Genomic DNA, 17,234 nt, shown 5'->3' on the forward strand with positions numbered 1-17,234 from the left:
GTGCAGTAGGATTTTGTACAGCTGCTCAACCAACCCCAGTCACTGTGACTCTCGAGCACAATAATAAACAGCAGAATCTTCAGTCTTCAGACTGTTCATCTGCAGATACAGCTGCTGTCTGCTGTTGTCTCTGGAGATGGTAAACCGGCCTTGAAATGACTGAGAGTAGTAGGTGCTGCCACCATCATATCTAATATAAGCAATCCACTCCAGTCCTTTTCCAGGAGCCTGTCTGATCCAATGCATGCTGTAGTCACTGAATGTGAATCCAGATGTTGTACAGGTCAGTGTGTGGGATTCTCCAGGTCTTTTAACCACTGGTTCAGATTGTGTCAGAGTCTGACCATCAACACCTGTCAAGAGGGAAAAAAAAACATCACATGTATCAAGACAGTAGCTGAAGTAGAAATAATGTATGGTTGACATCAGTGAAAGTCTTCACCTGCCCAGCAGAGAGTTAAAAGCAGCAGTCCTGTCCTATAGTCCATCATGTTAAACTGTGTGTCCACTGTTCTCTGTCATCCTCTCTGCAGTCAGATAAGTAGAGGTGGAAGACATCTGAGTTTTGCATTGACTCCTCCTCACAGGGAGGAGAGAACTGGACTTGATTTAGTTTTCAGTTAATTGTTTCGTGAAATAGGAAAACAAACAGACAAATAAACAAAAAACAAGGTGAGGAGTTATTCCTGTGAATCAGTAAATTTAAAGTTTGTCTGACATGTTTTAATTTGCTTTGTGTAAGATGTATTTCATCATTAACACCACAACCACATTTTTCTTTTCATTAAAAATTCAAATGGTAAAGTGTGACATGTTTACAAACAAGCTTTATTCTAATGATTCATTTTGGTATCATGGTTTCTCATTACTCTTACTGTGAAGATAGTGAGTGGCAGATGAGCTAAATAATCTACAGAACTCCTCTGATCCTAAAAATCATTTTAAAAGTTTGCTTTACTATCATCTCATCATGTCATGAATTTAACAGATGACATCTGTCATTATGTCCTGATCCATCTCGCTCTCCAATGAAATGTTTCTCTTAAGAAATGGATAGTTTACATTTTTTAATGAGAACCTGGCAATTAAGCATTAAATGAATGGAATGGAATTTAGAATAAAAAAGAAAATTATAATGAAAAGAAAAGCAGGAAGCTCCAGCTGGACGGAATAAAACATATGGATTCAAGGTGAGTCAAGGCATTTTATAACCCAGATTCACAAATCACAAATTTGCCTCAAAGGTTGTAACAATCTATACTGTGTACCCTTAATTTGAATAAGTTGCGACTACAGGATTCTGCAGTTGGTCCAAGAAAGTTCAGTGATCTATGGCATCAAAAGATGCACTAAGATCCAATAACAGCAGCACAGAGGAGGATTACGAGTATGTAGGAATTAGAAGATTTTTCACAGCTTTTATAAGACAGTTTCAGTAGAGTGACAGGTCTTGACAGCAGAATGAAATGGTCATAAATGATTGCTGTTGGGTAGGTTGGCTGTGATGTTATCCCAAAAGTCAGATCTCATTACTCATATTTCTTCCACTGCTCAGTGATTTTTGTTACTCTGACTGAGGTAACATGAAAACTTTGAAAGAATTAAATGTATATATGATAAAATCAAAAAGACTTGTAGAGACACTGATGGTAAGAAAACTCAGATTTCACTGAGGTCACATTACTACTTGTTGTCTGTGGAGGTTTTTGTGCAGCTGCTTCACTGTCTTCAGTCACTGTGTCTCGAGCACAGAGGTAAACAGCAGAATCTTCTGCTGTCAGACTCTTGACCTGGAGGTACTGAGTGCTGCTGGACACATCTTGAGTAAAACTGAAACGACTTTGAAATGAACTGGCGTAGCTTGCAGTGTTGCGGTATGGGCTTATTCTCCCAATCCACTCCAGAGCTTCCCCTGGCCTCTGTCGTATCCAGTGAATAAAGTTGTCTGCCATGCTATAACCAGATATGATACATGACACCTTCACTGTCTCTCCAGGTCTTTTCACCTCAGATGGAGACTGGTCCAGTTTGATCTCACTCCAAACTCCTGTGAGTAAAGAAATGGCAATCATTATCCATTTACACACATGGACAAAAAGATACATTAAGCAAATGTGATTTTTCTTACCATCAGTAAACAGAACAAAAAATAAACCCCAGGAAATTGTATATTTCATTCTGTACAAAACCCTGTCATTCAGTGTTGCCAGTATATCTGTACTAACTGTTTTGACAGTGTCTCTGATGGTGTGTTTATAAAGAGGGAAGTATTTGCATAGACCTCCCTCTACAGGTTAAAATGGGAACATGAAACACAGTTGTACGTTTTCCTTAGTGAAATATTTCTAAAACAAAAAATGATGCAAAGCAGCAGATGTCTGGCAACCAATGCAAAATTTGCTATATTTGGCTTTGTATGTATTGATACAAATGTTTCAGTTGATACAGTTGCCATTTACTGGTAAGGGCCTGCCTTTGCTCTCTAAATAGCCTCAGTTCTTCAGGCCATGGACTCCACAAGATGTTGGAAACATTCCTTTGAGATTCTCATCCATGTCAACATGACTGCATCACAGTTTTTTCAGCTGCACATTCATCCTGCCAATCTCCAGTTTTACCACATCTCAAAGGTGATCTACTGAATTCAGATCAGGTGACTAGGGAGGCTATTGAACTCAAACCACTTTTGCTTTGTGACATGCTGCATTATTATATTAGAAGAAGCCATTCATACCATAGATAGCAGAGTTTGTACCTGTGTCCATCCTCCCAATCCACTCCAGAGCTTTGTCTGGCCTCTGTTGTATCCAGTGTATATAGTACTCTGTCATGCTATAACCAGATATGATACATGACATCTTCACTGTCTCTCCAGGTCTTTTCACCTCAGATGGAGACTGGTCCAGTTTGATCTCACTCCAAACTCCTGTAAGTAAAGAAGATCATGACCATTATTCAACACACAGATTTGATGTTCTCACTATGAATATTAATAACTACAAGTAATAAAGTCCTTAATATTGTATTTCAGATTTCATTCAAAGTTTATTTGTTTATACTAGAAAAGACAGAGCTAATGTTTAAGTTAGCTTTTCATAGATCCTTTCTATTGTACAGAAACAGGAAAAGTGTTGTTCCTGTCTTCCCTGGACCGCTACTCCCAAAAAGTAACAAAAAAGTGTCATATCCTTTAGTGGAAGTCAGACGAGATCTACATGTCACATGTGTTGCTGAGTTTTTGTGCAGGTCTGTTGGTGGTTTGTTTCACTGTGGGGTAATGTACACAGTAATAAACAGCTGTGTCCTCAGGCTGCAGATTCTGTCCTGTTATAGTCACTGTTCCAGCAGACATGTCTCTGTTGTAGATGAACTTGTTCTTCAGAGCATTATTTTGATATAAGCTGCCACTGCTTCCACCCCACTGATGGAAAATCCAGTCCATTGCTTTTCCTTCACACTGTCTGACCCAACCTGTAGCATAGCTGCTATCAGTCAGAGAATAACCAGAGACCTGACAGGTGATGGTCAAAGACTGTCCAGGCTGCACAACCTTTGACTCTGGCTGGATGAGATCAATACTGTACACACCTGTGGAAACAGAAATCAACATTATCTCCATCATTCATCTGACTATTCAGTGTTTCTAATGTGTTTATTAGTGTGAATCCACTGAAAGCTCCTCACAGGATCCAGCTGCCAGCAGCAGTATCAGAGCTACAGAGAACATGGTTGATGTTGAAGCTGAACTGATGTGAGCTCTTCTGTCCTCTCACTGACACACACACACTTCACTTCCTTATGATGAACGTTTATTTGCATATTGTTGAATATTTAAATTTCTCTTTTGTCAAAAAAGAGAGGAAAAAACAAAAAACTCCAAAATTTAAGTAATTTTTGTAACATTTTTACAATCATTTCATCACTTTCAGCTAATTTAACTGATCATTTCTAATAGTGAAACTCTACAACCAAATACAACTGATTCACTCTCCAAATTTTTTTTACATGTTTGCAAGCATATAAACCTGTACAACCTTTCAGTACTTACAGTTAGACCTTTAACTTTCATGGTTCAAGGATCCGTTATCAGATAAAGTGGATGTGAAGTGAAGTGGTCTACATCAATACAATGTTAATAAAGCAACTTCTTATGATTCCTAATATATTACATGCCAAGCTGCCAACCCGAGGGTTTTTCATTTTAATTTCTTGTTTTGTGTGTGTGGGTGGGTGTGTTTGTGTCTGTGTGTGCTGTGCTGTCCTTGTCTTTTTTTATGGACAAGTAAATATGTTTGTTTTTGTGAATCTTGTCCTGAAGTATCTATGTGACAATTTTCATGATTGTATTGAAAACAATAACCACAAAATATATAATGAAATGTTTTATTAGTGCAGTAAGGATCAGTACTGTAGGATTTTGTACATCCACTCAACTAACTCCAGTCACTGTGACTCTCGAGCACAATAATAAACAGCAGAATCTTCAGTCTTCAGACTGTTCATCTGCAGATACAGCTGCTCTCTGCTGTTGTCTCTGGAGATGGTAAACTGGCCTTGGACTGACTGAGAGTAGTATTTGTAGCTGCCACCACTGTTACTAATGGAAGCAATCCACTCCAGTCCTTTTCCAGGGGCCAGTGCATGCCGTAGTCACTGAATGTGAATCCAGAGGCTGTACAGGTCAGTCTGTGGGATTCTCCAGGCCTTTTAACCACTGGTTCAGATTCTGTCAGAGTCTGACCATCAACACCTGTCAAGATAAAAAAGAAATCACATGTAAAAGGGTACCTCACAGAAATACTACGTCAAATGAAGTTCATGAAATATTTTCACCTGCCCAGCAGAGAGTTAAAAGCAGCAGTCCTGTCCTATAGTCCATCATGTTAAACTGTGTGTCCACTGTTCTCTGTCATCCTCTCTGCAGTCAGATAAGTAGAGGTGGAAGACATCTGAGTTTTGCATTGACTCCTCCTCACAGGGGGGTTAGTTTGAAACATTACAGATCTCAATTCCTGTTTGGTGTTATTGATTGTTTTTGAGAATGTTAACTGCAAATGATTCTTTCCTCCAAGAGTCTCTCTGCATGCTGCAGAGTAATTTGTGCAACAATTTGACAAACACACTATTTAAGTTTGTTGGCCTTCATTGTTACAGTTCTCTGCTGAAATAATGCTATCATAACTTCACAGGGACCTTAGAATATAAATGTACATGGATATTGTGAAAAGATGCTTAATGAAAAATGCTTTCAACATATTAATTGTATTCATGTGTCTTCCTTATTGATAAATATATTTCTCTCTTCAACAGTGAACTGGTGTGAAATCATTAGTGGTCTGAGGGCTCCTCCTCTGGTGGCTTCATGTTACAAGTGTTCAGGCACTGAGGGGTTTTTGTTCAGGTCTACAGATGGTTTGTGTTGTTGTGTGTCTCTGGCACAGTAATACACAGCAGTATCTTCAGGCTGCAGATTCTGTCCATTTAGAGTCACTGTGTTTCTGGAAGAGTCTGTGTTGATACTGAACTTGTTCTTTAGTGAGTCTTTGTAGTATGTGGTGTATCCAGCTGCTGCACTTCCAATCCACTCCAGTCCTTTCCCTGCAGGCTGTCTGATCCAAGCTGTGTAGTAGCTGCTGACAGAATAAGAGACCTGACAGGTGATGGTCAGATGTTGACCTGGCTGCACAGTCACAGAGGCTGGCTGTGTCAACTGTTCACACTTCACACCTGTAAAAAAAGAAAACATTTTGTGATAAATTCTAAAGTTATAAAGCAATAGAAGAAATGTTGACTATGACAAATCCAGAGAGACTCACAGGATCCAGCTGCCAACAGCAGCAGCAGAGCTACAGAAAACATGCTTGATGGTGAAACTGACGTGCTGTGAACTCCACTGACAGACTGATGTGAAGTTTTTATAGCTGAGTAACAAGGAGAGTCACTGAGTTTGCATAGAGATCTGACAGATGATGGTCACATGGATGGATGTAGGTCAGTTTGGAGCTAAAAACAGTTACGACTAATAATGTCATTTCATGATTCACTGAAAAATTTTGTAAATTTAATTCTAGTGTTAAATTTAAACAAAAGTGCTGGTGAAGGATTTAGATTCTTATTTATGTCCATAGAATTTATATGATATATTATAGTAGCATTGATTCTTGATACATCACATTCTGCTTTTAAAGTAAAATGTAAGGGCAAGAACACAGTATGATATAAAATAAAACAGCTTTTAAAAAATTTTACAGTTGTTAAATACTGATATAAGACATCTACACCACCATGATAATAAACTGCTTGTGCTTCTGTTGACTTTTTAATTACTAATTTTATTTTTTCATAAAACACCAGTGAACTGACAGCAACATAATCTTGTTGCTTGAGTTTAGTGCAGCTGGTTGAAGACCTGCACTTTTTCATATTTTAAAGTTTTTAGTATTAAAATTGTGGATGTTTGAAGTCATAGACATACAGAGAAACCTGGAGACATGTGAGGAAACTAACTGCATAGGAACTGAAACCTGTATAAAGATATGCAAAAACAAATTGCAGTGGAAAGTGGTGCACAGGAAAATATATTACATTTACATATGTATATGACTTTTCAAATGAGAAAGCAAAACTGTGATAAACTTGGATAGTAAAGTGTTTTGTTTTAATTAAGCTTAATAAAAAAGATTTCTACATTTATCTGTTTGTTTAGATTTTCATTTTTATTTTTATCTATTTATTTAATTTTTAAAGTAGACCTTTAAATCCAGATCAGACATTAGTGACTCTAACATAGTATTCAATGCACCTTTATTGAATCACTTTCTTGAGCTAACTGAGGACGTCACTCATTTCAGGTAATGGAAGTTTGATGAATACTGTAGGTTTTTGTACAGCTGCTGAACCAACTCCAGTCACTGTGATTGTCGAGCACAATAATAAACAGCAGAATCTTCAGTCTTCAGACTGTTCATCTGCAGATACAGCTGCTGTCTGCTGTTGTCTCTGGAGATGGTAAACCGGCCTTGGACTGACTGAGAGTAGTATTTGCTACTACTACCACCATCAGCAGCAATCCACTCCAGTCCTTTTCCAGGAGCCTGTCTGATCCAGCTCATCCAGTAGCTGCTGAGTGAGAACCCAGAGACTGTACAGGTCAGTCTGTGGGATTCTCCAGGTCTTTTAACCACTGGTTCAGATTCTGTCAGAGTCTGACCATCAACACCTGTCAAGACAAACAAAGAATATAGTCAGGTATTTTAAATTGGTACATTTTTAAAAACAACTTTAGATCAACATCAGTGAAAGTCTTCACCTGCCCAGCAGAGAGTTAAAAGCAGCAGTCCTGTCCTATAGTCCATCATGTTAAACTGTGTGTCCACTGTTCTCTGTCATCCTCTCTGCAGTCAGATAAGTAGAGGTGGAAGACATCTGAGTTTTGCATTGACTCCTCCTCATAGGGAGGAGAGAAGTGGAGTACAGATATTTGTTGAATTTGAGTTCATGTATGTGGGTCAGTCAGGTGTTGCAATTTTTTCCAAAAGAATTGTGGTTCTAAAATGCCTGTCAGTATTAATACCACAACCAAATGTATTTTGTTAATACAAAAATGACCTTCATTTTTACATTTAAAACATTAACAAGTAAACTTTATCAAATTATTTGAAATTTGACCATTTCTCATTAATCACTTTGAATATAATGGGCAGTATTATGATGATCAGCAACATAGACTAGCATTTTTGAAAATTGTTGTATTGTTCCAGTACCTGGCCATGTCCAATTATTAATGTTTTGAATATATTTTAGATTTTGGACATTTTACGTCTCTAATTATCTTATGATTCAGCCAAGTTCATTCTCTGATCAAATTTTTTTTCCAGCTTTTTTCTCTTTTCAAACTAAATTCATGTAATTTATGGTTTGTACCTATTAATGTGACAGTTTTAAATATCACTTTGTCAGATGAGAGGACTCTGTGGGTGATGTAACATCATGAAGACAATAAATATTTGCATAAGTTTATCGTAATATTGGTTCAAATCTAATGTGGATAATGCAAAATTATTGCTACTTGTTGTCTGTGGAGGTTTTTGTGCAGCTGCTACACTGTCTTCAGTCACTGCGTCTCAAGTGCTGCTGGACACATCTTCAGTCATGACGAAACGACTTTGAAAGGAGCTGCCATAGGTAGCAGAGTTTCTGCCTGTGTTCATCCTCCCAATCCACTCCAGAGCTCTTGCTGGTCTCTATCGTATCCAGTGTATATTGTTTTCTGTCATGTTATAACCAGATATGATACATGACATCTTCACTGTCTCTCCAGGTCTTTTCACCTCAGATGGAGACTGGTCCAGTTTGATCTCACTCCAAACTCCTGTAAGTAAAGATTATGATAATTATCCATCAAAGTTGTTTTATTTTCCAAATAACGAAAGAAAGAGAAAAAAACATCCATTTGTTAAAATAGAAATTCTTTTCTTACCATGAACAGTGACTATAAAGAATAGACTCCAATAAATCATCTTTTTTTTTTTAAGAAATACATTAAATTGTCCCAGTTTTCTGACAATTGATGACAGCTGCTGGTGGTGTGTTTATAAGGAGCAAAGAGTTTGCATAGACCTCCCTCTACAGGTTTAAAAAGGGAATGTGTCTCACAGATGTTTTTACAGTATCTTTACAACAATTGAGAGAAATATAAATTGAGTTACATGTTAAATGATGTTAACTGTATTTGTACTGTACATATAAATGTGTAGATGGTGTGTGCAGCTGTAAAACCTGATTTTTCTCTGATGGACCAGGCTGATCCTAGTTCTTCCCTAAAATACGAAAATGCTAAAAAAAACTTTAATGGTTTACAATGATAATCTGAAACTACGATGCAACACTTTCATGATATTTTCTTATCATGGCCAAATTAAAAAGGGAAGTTTGAATGTGATATTTATTTGTTCATACTCAAGAGAAGATACAGCCAAATTTTACGTTAGTCTTTGTTAGTATTCACATTTAGAACATGTGTTTGAGTCACATGTGTTGCTGAGTTTTTGTGCAGGTCTATTAGTGGTTTGTTTCACTGTGGGGAGACGTACACAGTAATAAACAGCTGTGTCCTCAGGCTGCAGATTCTGTCCTGTTATAGTCACTGTTCCAGCAGACATGTCTCTGTTGTAGCTGAACTTGTTCTTCAGAGCATCATTTTGCCAAAAGCTGCTACCGCTTCCACCCCACTGATGGAAAATCCAGTCCATTGGTTTTCCTTCACGCTGTCTGATCCAACCTGTTCCATAGCTGCTACTAGTCAGAAAATAACCAGAGACCTGATAGGTGATGGTCAAAGACTGTCCAGGCTGCACAACCTTTGACTCTGGCTGGATGAGATCAATACTGTACACACCTGTGGAAACAGAAATCAACATTATCTCCATCATTCATCTGACTATTCAGTGTTTCTAATGTGTTTATTAGTGTGAATCCACTGAAAGCTCCTCACAGGATCCAGCTGCCAGCAGCAGTATCAGAGCTACAGAGAACATGGTTGATGTTGAAGCTGAACTGATGTGAGCTCTTCTGTCCTCTCACTGACACACACACTTCGCTTCCTTATGAGGAACCTTTATTTGCATAAGTGCTCAGGAGCAGGGACTGAATTTATTACTAACCTTCATCGTGGCTGGCATTGTTTTCATTATTATGAAAAGACACAATAATAATTGTCAGGTATAACTTGAGCCTGTAAGTCTGAATGCTGCAAAATGCTTTTGTTAGATGATATGATTCACAATGTGTGGAGAGTTGAGTTTTCAGGCCTTAAATCACTTATGACATGATACTGGCACAACTCTTTACAGGCTGCAGGCAGGTTAACAGGTGTTTTATGACAGGGAACTTTTCATTTAATAAGGAGAATCAGTTGTGGGCAGCTGGTGAATAATCAGAGCAAGGTTTGTTTGTGTGTGTGCGCTTTCCTAGCACAAAATATGAAGACATTTAAAGATCTGCTCCCATTAGATGATTAAATGATTGAAAATAAACTGTCCAAACAGTGACAAACTAATCTTTAGTGATATAAAGTGTTTCATTGTGAACTGGTCATCATTCATTGGGAAACTTGTTTTCAAAGACTGACATGCTTCAGTGCTTGTCATTCAGAATTCAGTGTTGTTCAGTTTTTGTACAGCTTTGTAGTCTCTTGTGTCACTGTGACTGTCGAGCACAATAATAAACAGCAGAATCTTCAGTCTTCAGACTGTTCATCTGCAGATACAGCTGCTGTCTGCTGTTGTCTCTGGAGATGGTAAACCGGCCTTGGACTGACTGAGAGTAGTATGTGGTGCTGCCACCACTATTGATATAAGCGATCCACTCCAGTCCTTTTCCAGGAGCCTGTCTGACCCAGTCCATCTCATAGCTGCTGAATGTGAATCCAGATGTTGTACAGGTCAGTCTGTGGGATTCTCCAGGTCTTTTAACCACTGGTTCAGATTCTGTCAGAGTCTGACCATCAACACCTGTCAAGATGAAAAAGAAATCATATGTATGAAAAGGTACCTCACAGAAATACTATATTAAATGAAGTTCATGAAATATTTTCACCTGCCCAGCAGAGAGTTAAAAGCAGCAGTCCTGTCCTATAGTCCATCATGTTAAACTGTGTGTCCACTGTTCTCTGTCATCCTCTCTGCAGTCAGATAAGTAGAGGTGGAAGACATCTGAGTTTTGCATTGACTCCTCCTCACAGGGAGAAAACAAATGGACTGGATGTATTTGGTGAAACTTAGGAATTCATGTCCACAAGTCAAGTTTTGCATTGACACCTCCTCACAGGGTAGAGAGAGTTGGAGTGGACTTGGATGTCTGTCATCTCTGTTTGTATGACTGGTGGGACTAGACTGAATGTTTAATGACCAGTAAGTGTCTGTGGAAGTCAGTAAAATTGAAATATTTTCTGATGCTTTTCAATTGTAGTATTTTGTTTATCAGCACTAACACAGCAGCCAGATAACAACACTCCTCACAGGGAGGTTAGTTTGGAACATTACAGATCTCAGTTCCTGTTTGGTGTTATTGTTTGTTTTTGAGAATGTTAACTGCAAATGATTCTTTCCTCCAAGAGTCTCTCTGCATGCTGCAGAGTAATTTGTGAGACAAGTTGACGAACACATTATTTAAGTTTGTTGGCCTTCATTGTTACAGTTCTGTGAGCTGAAATAATGCTATCGTAACTTCACAGGGACTGTAGAATATAAATATACATTGATATTGTGAAAAGATGCTTAATGAAAAATGCTTTCAACATGTTAATTGTATTCATGTGTCTTCCTTATTGATAAATATATTTCTCTCTTCAACAGTGAACTGGTGTGAAATCATTAGTGGTCTGAGGGCTCCTCCTCTGGTGGCTTCATGTTACAAGTGTTCAGACACTGAGGGGTTTTTGTTCAGGTCTACAGATGGTTTGTGTTATTGTGACTCTCTGGCACAGTAATACACAGCAGTGTATGTGTTTCTGGAAGAGTCTGTGCTGATACTGAACTTGTTCTTTAGTGAATCTTTGTAGTATGTGGGGTATCCAGCTGCTGCACTTCCAATCCACTCCATTTCTTTCCCTGCAGGCTGTCTGATCCAAGCTGTGTAGTGGCTGCTAACAGAATAAGAGACCTGACAGGTGATGGTCAGACGTTGACCTGGCTGCACAGTCACAGAGGCTGGCTGTGTCAACTGTACACACTTCACACCTGTAAAAAGAAGAAAATGTTTTCTAATAAATTAGCAAGTTATACAGCAAAAGATGAAATGTTGACTTTGACAAAAATGAAATATGGTATCACATAATTACACACCTGTTAAAAAACGAAAGTCTAAAGAAATGTTGACTATGATAAATCCAGAGAGACTCACAGGATCCAGCTGCCAACAGCAGCAGCAGAGCTACAGAAAACATGGTTGATGGTGAAACTGACGTGCTGTGAACTCCACTGACAGTCTGATGTGAAGTTTTTATAGCTGAGTAACAAGGAAGGTCACTGAGTTTGCATAGAGACCTGACAGATGATGGTCACATGGATGTAGGCCAGTTTGGAGCTAAATACAGGAACCTATTATGATTATTAATGATGTCAGTCATTTCATGATTCACTGAAAATCCTGCATTAAAAAAGTCAACCTGTTCAGATAATGCAGTGTTATTTATACCTAACCTTACATTTTGAGATGACTTTGAAATGTGAATATTTTGTAAATTTAATTCTAGTATTAAATTGCAACAAAAGTGCTGGTGAAGGATTTAGATTCTTATTTATGTCCATAGAATTTATATGATATATTATAGTAGCATTGATTCTTGATACATCACATTCTGCTTTTAAAGTAAAATGTAAGGGCAAGAACACAGTATGATATAAAATAAAACAGCTTTTAAAAAATTTAACAGTTGTTAAATACTGATATAAGACATCTACACCACCATGATAATAAACTGCTTGTGCTTCTGTTGACTTTTTAATTACTAATTTTATTTTTTCATAAAACACCAGTGAACTGACAGCAACATAATCTTGTTGCTTGAGTTTAGTGCAGCTGGTTGAAGACCTGCACCTTTTCATATTTTAAAGTTTTTAGTATTAAAATTGTGGATGTTTGAAGTCATAGACATACAGAGAAACCTGGAGACATGTGAGGAAACTAACTGCATAGGAACTGAAACCTGTATAAAGATATGCAAAAACAAATTGCAGTGGAAAGTGGTGCACAGGAAAATATATTACATTTACATATGTATATGACTTTTCAAATGAGAAAGCAAAACTGTGATAAACTTGGATAGTAAAGTGTTTTGTTTTAATTAAGCTTAATAAAAAAGATTTCTACATTTATCTGTTTGTTTAGATTTTCATTTTTATTTTTATCTATTTATTTAATTTTTAAAGTAGACCTTTAAATCCAGATCAGACATTAGTGACTCTAACATAGTATTCAATGCACCTTTATTGAATCACTTTCTTGAGCTAACTGAGGACGTCACTCATTTCAGGTAATGGAAGTTTGATGAATACTGTAGGTTTTTGTACAGCTGCTCAACCAACTCCAGTCACTGTGACTCTCGAGCACAATAATAAACAGCAGAATCTTCAGTCTTCAGACTGTTCATCTGCAGATACAGCTGCTGTCTGCTGTTGTCTCTGGAGGTGGTAAACCGGCCTTGGACTGACTGAGAGTAGTAGTTGCTACCACTAGTATCAGTAGCAATCCACTCCAGTCCTTTTCCAGGAGCCTGTCTGATCCAGCTCATCCAGTAGCTGCTGAGTGAGAACCCAGAGACTGTACAGGTCAGTCTGTGGGATTCTCCAGGTCTTTTAACCACTGGTTCAGATTGTGTCAGAGTCTGACCATCAACACCTGTCAAGACAAACAAAGAATATAGTCAGGTATTTTAAACTGGTACATTTTTAAAGATAACTGTAGATCGACATCAGTGAAAGTCTTCACCTGCCCAGCAGAGAGTTAAAAGCAGCAGTCCTGTCCTATAGTCCATCATGTTAAACTGTGTGTCCACTGTTCTCTGTCATCCTCTCTGCAGTCAGATAAGTAGAGGTGGAAGACATCTGAGTTTTGCATTGACTCCTCCTCACAGGGAGGAGAGAAGTGGAGTATAGATATTTGTTGAATTTGGTGAGTTCATGTATGTGGGTCAGTCAGGTGTTGCAATTTTTTCCAAAAGAATTGTGGTTCTAAAATGCCTGTCAGTATTAATACCACAACCAAATGTATTTTGTTAAAACAAAAATGACCTTCATTTTTACATTTAAAACATTAACAAGTAAACTTTGACTGAATTTGACCATTTCTCATTAATCACTTTGAATATAATGGGCAGTATTATGATGATCAGCAACATAGACTAGCATTTTTGAAAATTGTTGTATTGTTCCAGTACCTGGCCATGTCCAATTATTAATGTTTTGAATATATTTTAGATTTTGGACATTTTACGTCTCTAATTATCTTATGATTCAGCCAAGTTCATTCTCTGATCAAATTTTTTTTCCAGCTTTTTTCTCTTTTCAAACTAAATTCATGTAATTTATGGTTTGTACCTATTAATGTGACAGTTTTAAATATCACTTTGTCAGATGAGAGGACTCTGTGGGTGATGTAACATCTTGAAGACAATAAATATTTGCATAAGTTTATCGTAATATTGGTTCAATTCTAATGTGGATAATTCTTGCTACTTGTTGTCTGTGGAGGTTTTTGTGCAGCTGCTACACTGTCTTCAGTCACTGCGTCTCAAGTGCTGCTGGACACATCTTCAGTCATGACGAAACGACTTTGAAAGGAGCTGCCATAGGTAGCAGAGTTTTGAACCTGTGTTCATCCTCCCAATCCACTCCAGAGCTCTTGCTGGTCTCTGTCGTATCCAGTGTATATTGTAGCTTGTCATGCTATAACCAGATATGATACATGACATCTTCACTGTCTCTCCAGGTCTTTTCACCTCAGATGGAGACTGGTCCAGTTTGATCTCACTCCAAACTCCTGTAAGTAAAGAAGATCATAATCAGCATCCATCAAAGTTGTTTTATTTTCCAAAATAACGAAAGAAAGAAAAAAACGTCCATTTGTTAAAATAGAAATTCTTTTCTTACCATGAACAGTGACTATAAAGAATAGACTCCAATAAATCATCTTTTTTTTTAAGAAATACATTAAATTGTCCCAGTTTTCTGACAATTGATGACAGCTGCTGGTGGTGTGTTTATAAGGAGCAAAGAGTTTGCATAGACCTCCCTCTACAGGTTTAAAAAGGGAATGTGTCTCACAGATGTTTTTACAGTATCTTCACAACAATTGAGAGAAATATAAATTGAGTTACATGTTAAATGATGTTAACTGTATTTGTACTGTACATATAAATGTGTAGATGGTGTGTGCAGCTGTAACACCTGATTTTCTCTCTGATGGACCGAGGCTGATCCTAGTTCTTCCCTAAAATACGAAAACTGCTAAAAAAAAAACTTTAATGGTTTACAATGATAATCTGAAACAACGATGCAACACTTTCATGATATTTTCTTATCATGGCCAAATTAAAAAGGGAAGTTTGAATGTGATATTTATTTGTTCATACTCAAGAGAAGATACAGCCAAATTTTACGTTAGTCTTTGTTAGTATTCACATTTAGAACATGTGTTTGAGTCACATGTGTTGCTGAGTTTTTGTGCAGCTCTGTTGGTGGTTTGTTTCACTGTGGGGCAACGTACACAGTAGTAAACAGCTGTGTCCTCAGGCTGCAGATTCTGTCCTGTTATAGTCACTGTTCCAGCAGACATGTCTCTGCTGTAGCTGAACCTGTTCTTCAGAGCATCATTTTGCCAAAAGCTACCGCTGCTTCCTCCCCACTGATGGAAAATCCAGTCCATCAGTTTTCCTTCACGGTGTCTGATCCAACCTGTAGCATAGCTGCCATCAGTCAGAGAATAACCAGAGACCTGACAGGTGATGGTCAAAGACTGTCCAGGCTGCACAACCTTTGACTCTGGCTGGATGAGATCAATACTGTACACACCTGTGGAAACAGAAATCAACATTATCTCCATCATTCATCTGACTATTCAGTGTTTCTAATGTGTTTATTAGTGTGAATCCACTGAAAGCTCCTCACAGGATCCAGCTGCCAGCAGCAGTATCAGAGCTCCAGAGAACATGGTTGATGTTGAAGCTGAACTGATGTGAGCTCTTCTGTCCTCTCACTGACACACACACACTTCACTTCCTTATGAGGAACCTTCATTTGCATATTGTTGAATATTTACATTTCTCTTTTGTCAGAAAAGAGAAAAAAAAAATCACCAGTAAAACAAAACTCCAAAGTTTAAGTCATTTTTGTAACATTTTTACAATCACTTCATCACTTTCACATGATGAACTAAGCCTAAGCCTAGTTGTTCAACTAATTCAATTGATCATTTCTAATAGCGAAATTCTCCAACTAAATACAATTGATTCATTTTTAATGATTTAATTTTATTGTTCCTATGTATTGAAGGATTTTGTACAGCTGCTCAACCAACTCCAGTCTGACCATCAACACCTGTCAAGATAAAAATACAACACAACATATATTTAGATAGTAACTCAAATAAATACTATGTCAAATAAAGTTTATTAAAAAATTTCACCTACCCAGCAGAATGGACCTGACCCTCATTTGCTGTTGCTGATCTTGGACAGGTTGGACAGGTAAAATAGTTGAGATTCAAACCAAATGATTTTATTTAATGAAATATGACTGAAATTTGAGCTGTGTTTACTATTATTTCTAGAGGCTGAATATTGTGTAGCATTTTAGATTTTTTTAAATGGTCATTTATCCCAAAAGTGATAAAATAAAAAGCAAAGGAAAAAAGGAAAACCTCAAAAGTAGACGCTACAAGCAAAATCACAGTAAATAACAGCTGACATGACTTTTGTTATATATCACATTCCTGATGTGATCATCTTTGAAAAACCCAAAATTATCAAAGTCTTTATGAGCCAGAGCTTATTACTTAAAAAATCCAGTCATTTTAAGTTAACTGAATATGTGCTGCAGTAATACTGGTATGATTAGAATCAAAACTGTCAAAGTTCCTGTTGAGGAATGGAACAGATATTTACAGTTGAATTTGTATTATAGTCTATTTCAAAGTCTTACTGTGAACCAGTAATGGAGGCTGTTAGTGTTTCAGTGAACTGGTGTCAAATCATTAGTGGTCTGAGGGCTCCTCCTCTGGTCGCTTCATGTTACAGGTGTTCAGGCACTGAGGGGTTTTTGTTCAGGTCTACAGATGGTTTGTGTTGTTGTGTGTCTCTGGCACAGTAATACACAGCAGTATCTTCAGGCTGCACATTCTGTCCATTTAGAGTCGCCGTGTTTCTGGAAGAATCTAAATCAATACTGAATTTGTTCTTTAGTGAATCTTTGTAGTATGTGCTCCCTCCATCACGTCTGCTTCCAATCCACTCCAGTCCTTTCCCTGCAGGCTGTCTGATCCAAGCTGTGTAGTAGGTGCTAACAGAATAAGAGACCTGACAGGTGATGGTCAGACGTTGACCTGGCTGCACAGTCACAGAGGCTGGCTGTGTCAACTGTTCACACTTCACACCTGTTTTAAAAAAAGAAAACATTTTGTTGTAAATGTTCAAGTCATACAGCAGAAGAAGAAATATTGACTATGATAAATCCAGAGAG

General features: G+C 37.7%; 2 protein-coding genes, 1 pseudogene and 2 gene segments (V, D, J or C); all 5 read right to left on the reverse strand.

Moving 5' to 3' along the window:
- The window catches only part of LOC127142993 (Ig heavy chain Mem5), a 102,451-nt gene extending 92,862 nt beyond the window's left edge, over positions 1-9,589 (reverse strand). Inside the window, exons 1-2 of the mRNA XM_051074027.1 lie at positions 9,494-9,589; positions 9,087-9,397 (exon numbers count right to left, since the gene is read on the reverse strand). Of these exons, the coding sequence (XP_050929984.1) occupies positions 9,087-9,397; positions 9,494-9,536 (354 nt within the window). The 5' untranslated portion in view covers positions 9,537-9,589. The remainder of the gene's footprint in view (positions 1-9,086; positions 9,398-9,493) is intronic.
- Positions 1-12,061, reverse strand: part of LOC127142998 (probable non-functional immunoglobulin heavy variable 3-38-3) — a 28,948-nt gene extending 16,887 nt beyond the window's left edge. The window contains 2 exon segments of the V gene segment in view: positions 5,651-5,727; positions 11,902-12,061. Coding sequence covers positions 5,651-5,727; positions 11,902-11,944 — 120 coding nt within the window.
- The window catches only part of LOC108880742 (uncharacterized), a 155,373-nt gene that overhangs the window by 101,628 nt on the left and 36,511 nt on the right, over positions 1-17,234 (reverse strand). Inside the window, 1 exon segment of the mRNA XM_051074025.1 lies at positions 16,853-17,071. Coding sequence (XP_050929982.1) covers positions 16,853-17,071 — 219 coding nt within the window.
- Positions 4,370-4,978, reverse strand: LOC127143012 (Ig heavy chain V region 6.96-like; annotated as a pseudogene).
- On the reverse strand, positions 15,154-15,757 carry LOC127142995 (Ig heavy chain V region MC101-like). The segment is given in 2 exon segments: positions 15,154-15,569; positions 15,666-15,757. Coding segments are annotated over 2 exon segments (444 nt in total).

Source organism: Lates calcarifer, linkage group LG11 (genome assembly GCF_001640805.2).
Source record: "Lates calcarifer isolate ASB-BC8 linkage group LG11, TLL_Latcal_v3, whole genome shotgun sequence".
Classification (NCBI taxonomy): domain Eukaryota; kingdom Metazoa; phylum Chordata; class Actinopteri; family Centropomidae; genus Lates; species Lates calcarifer.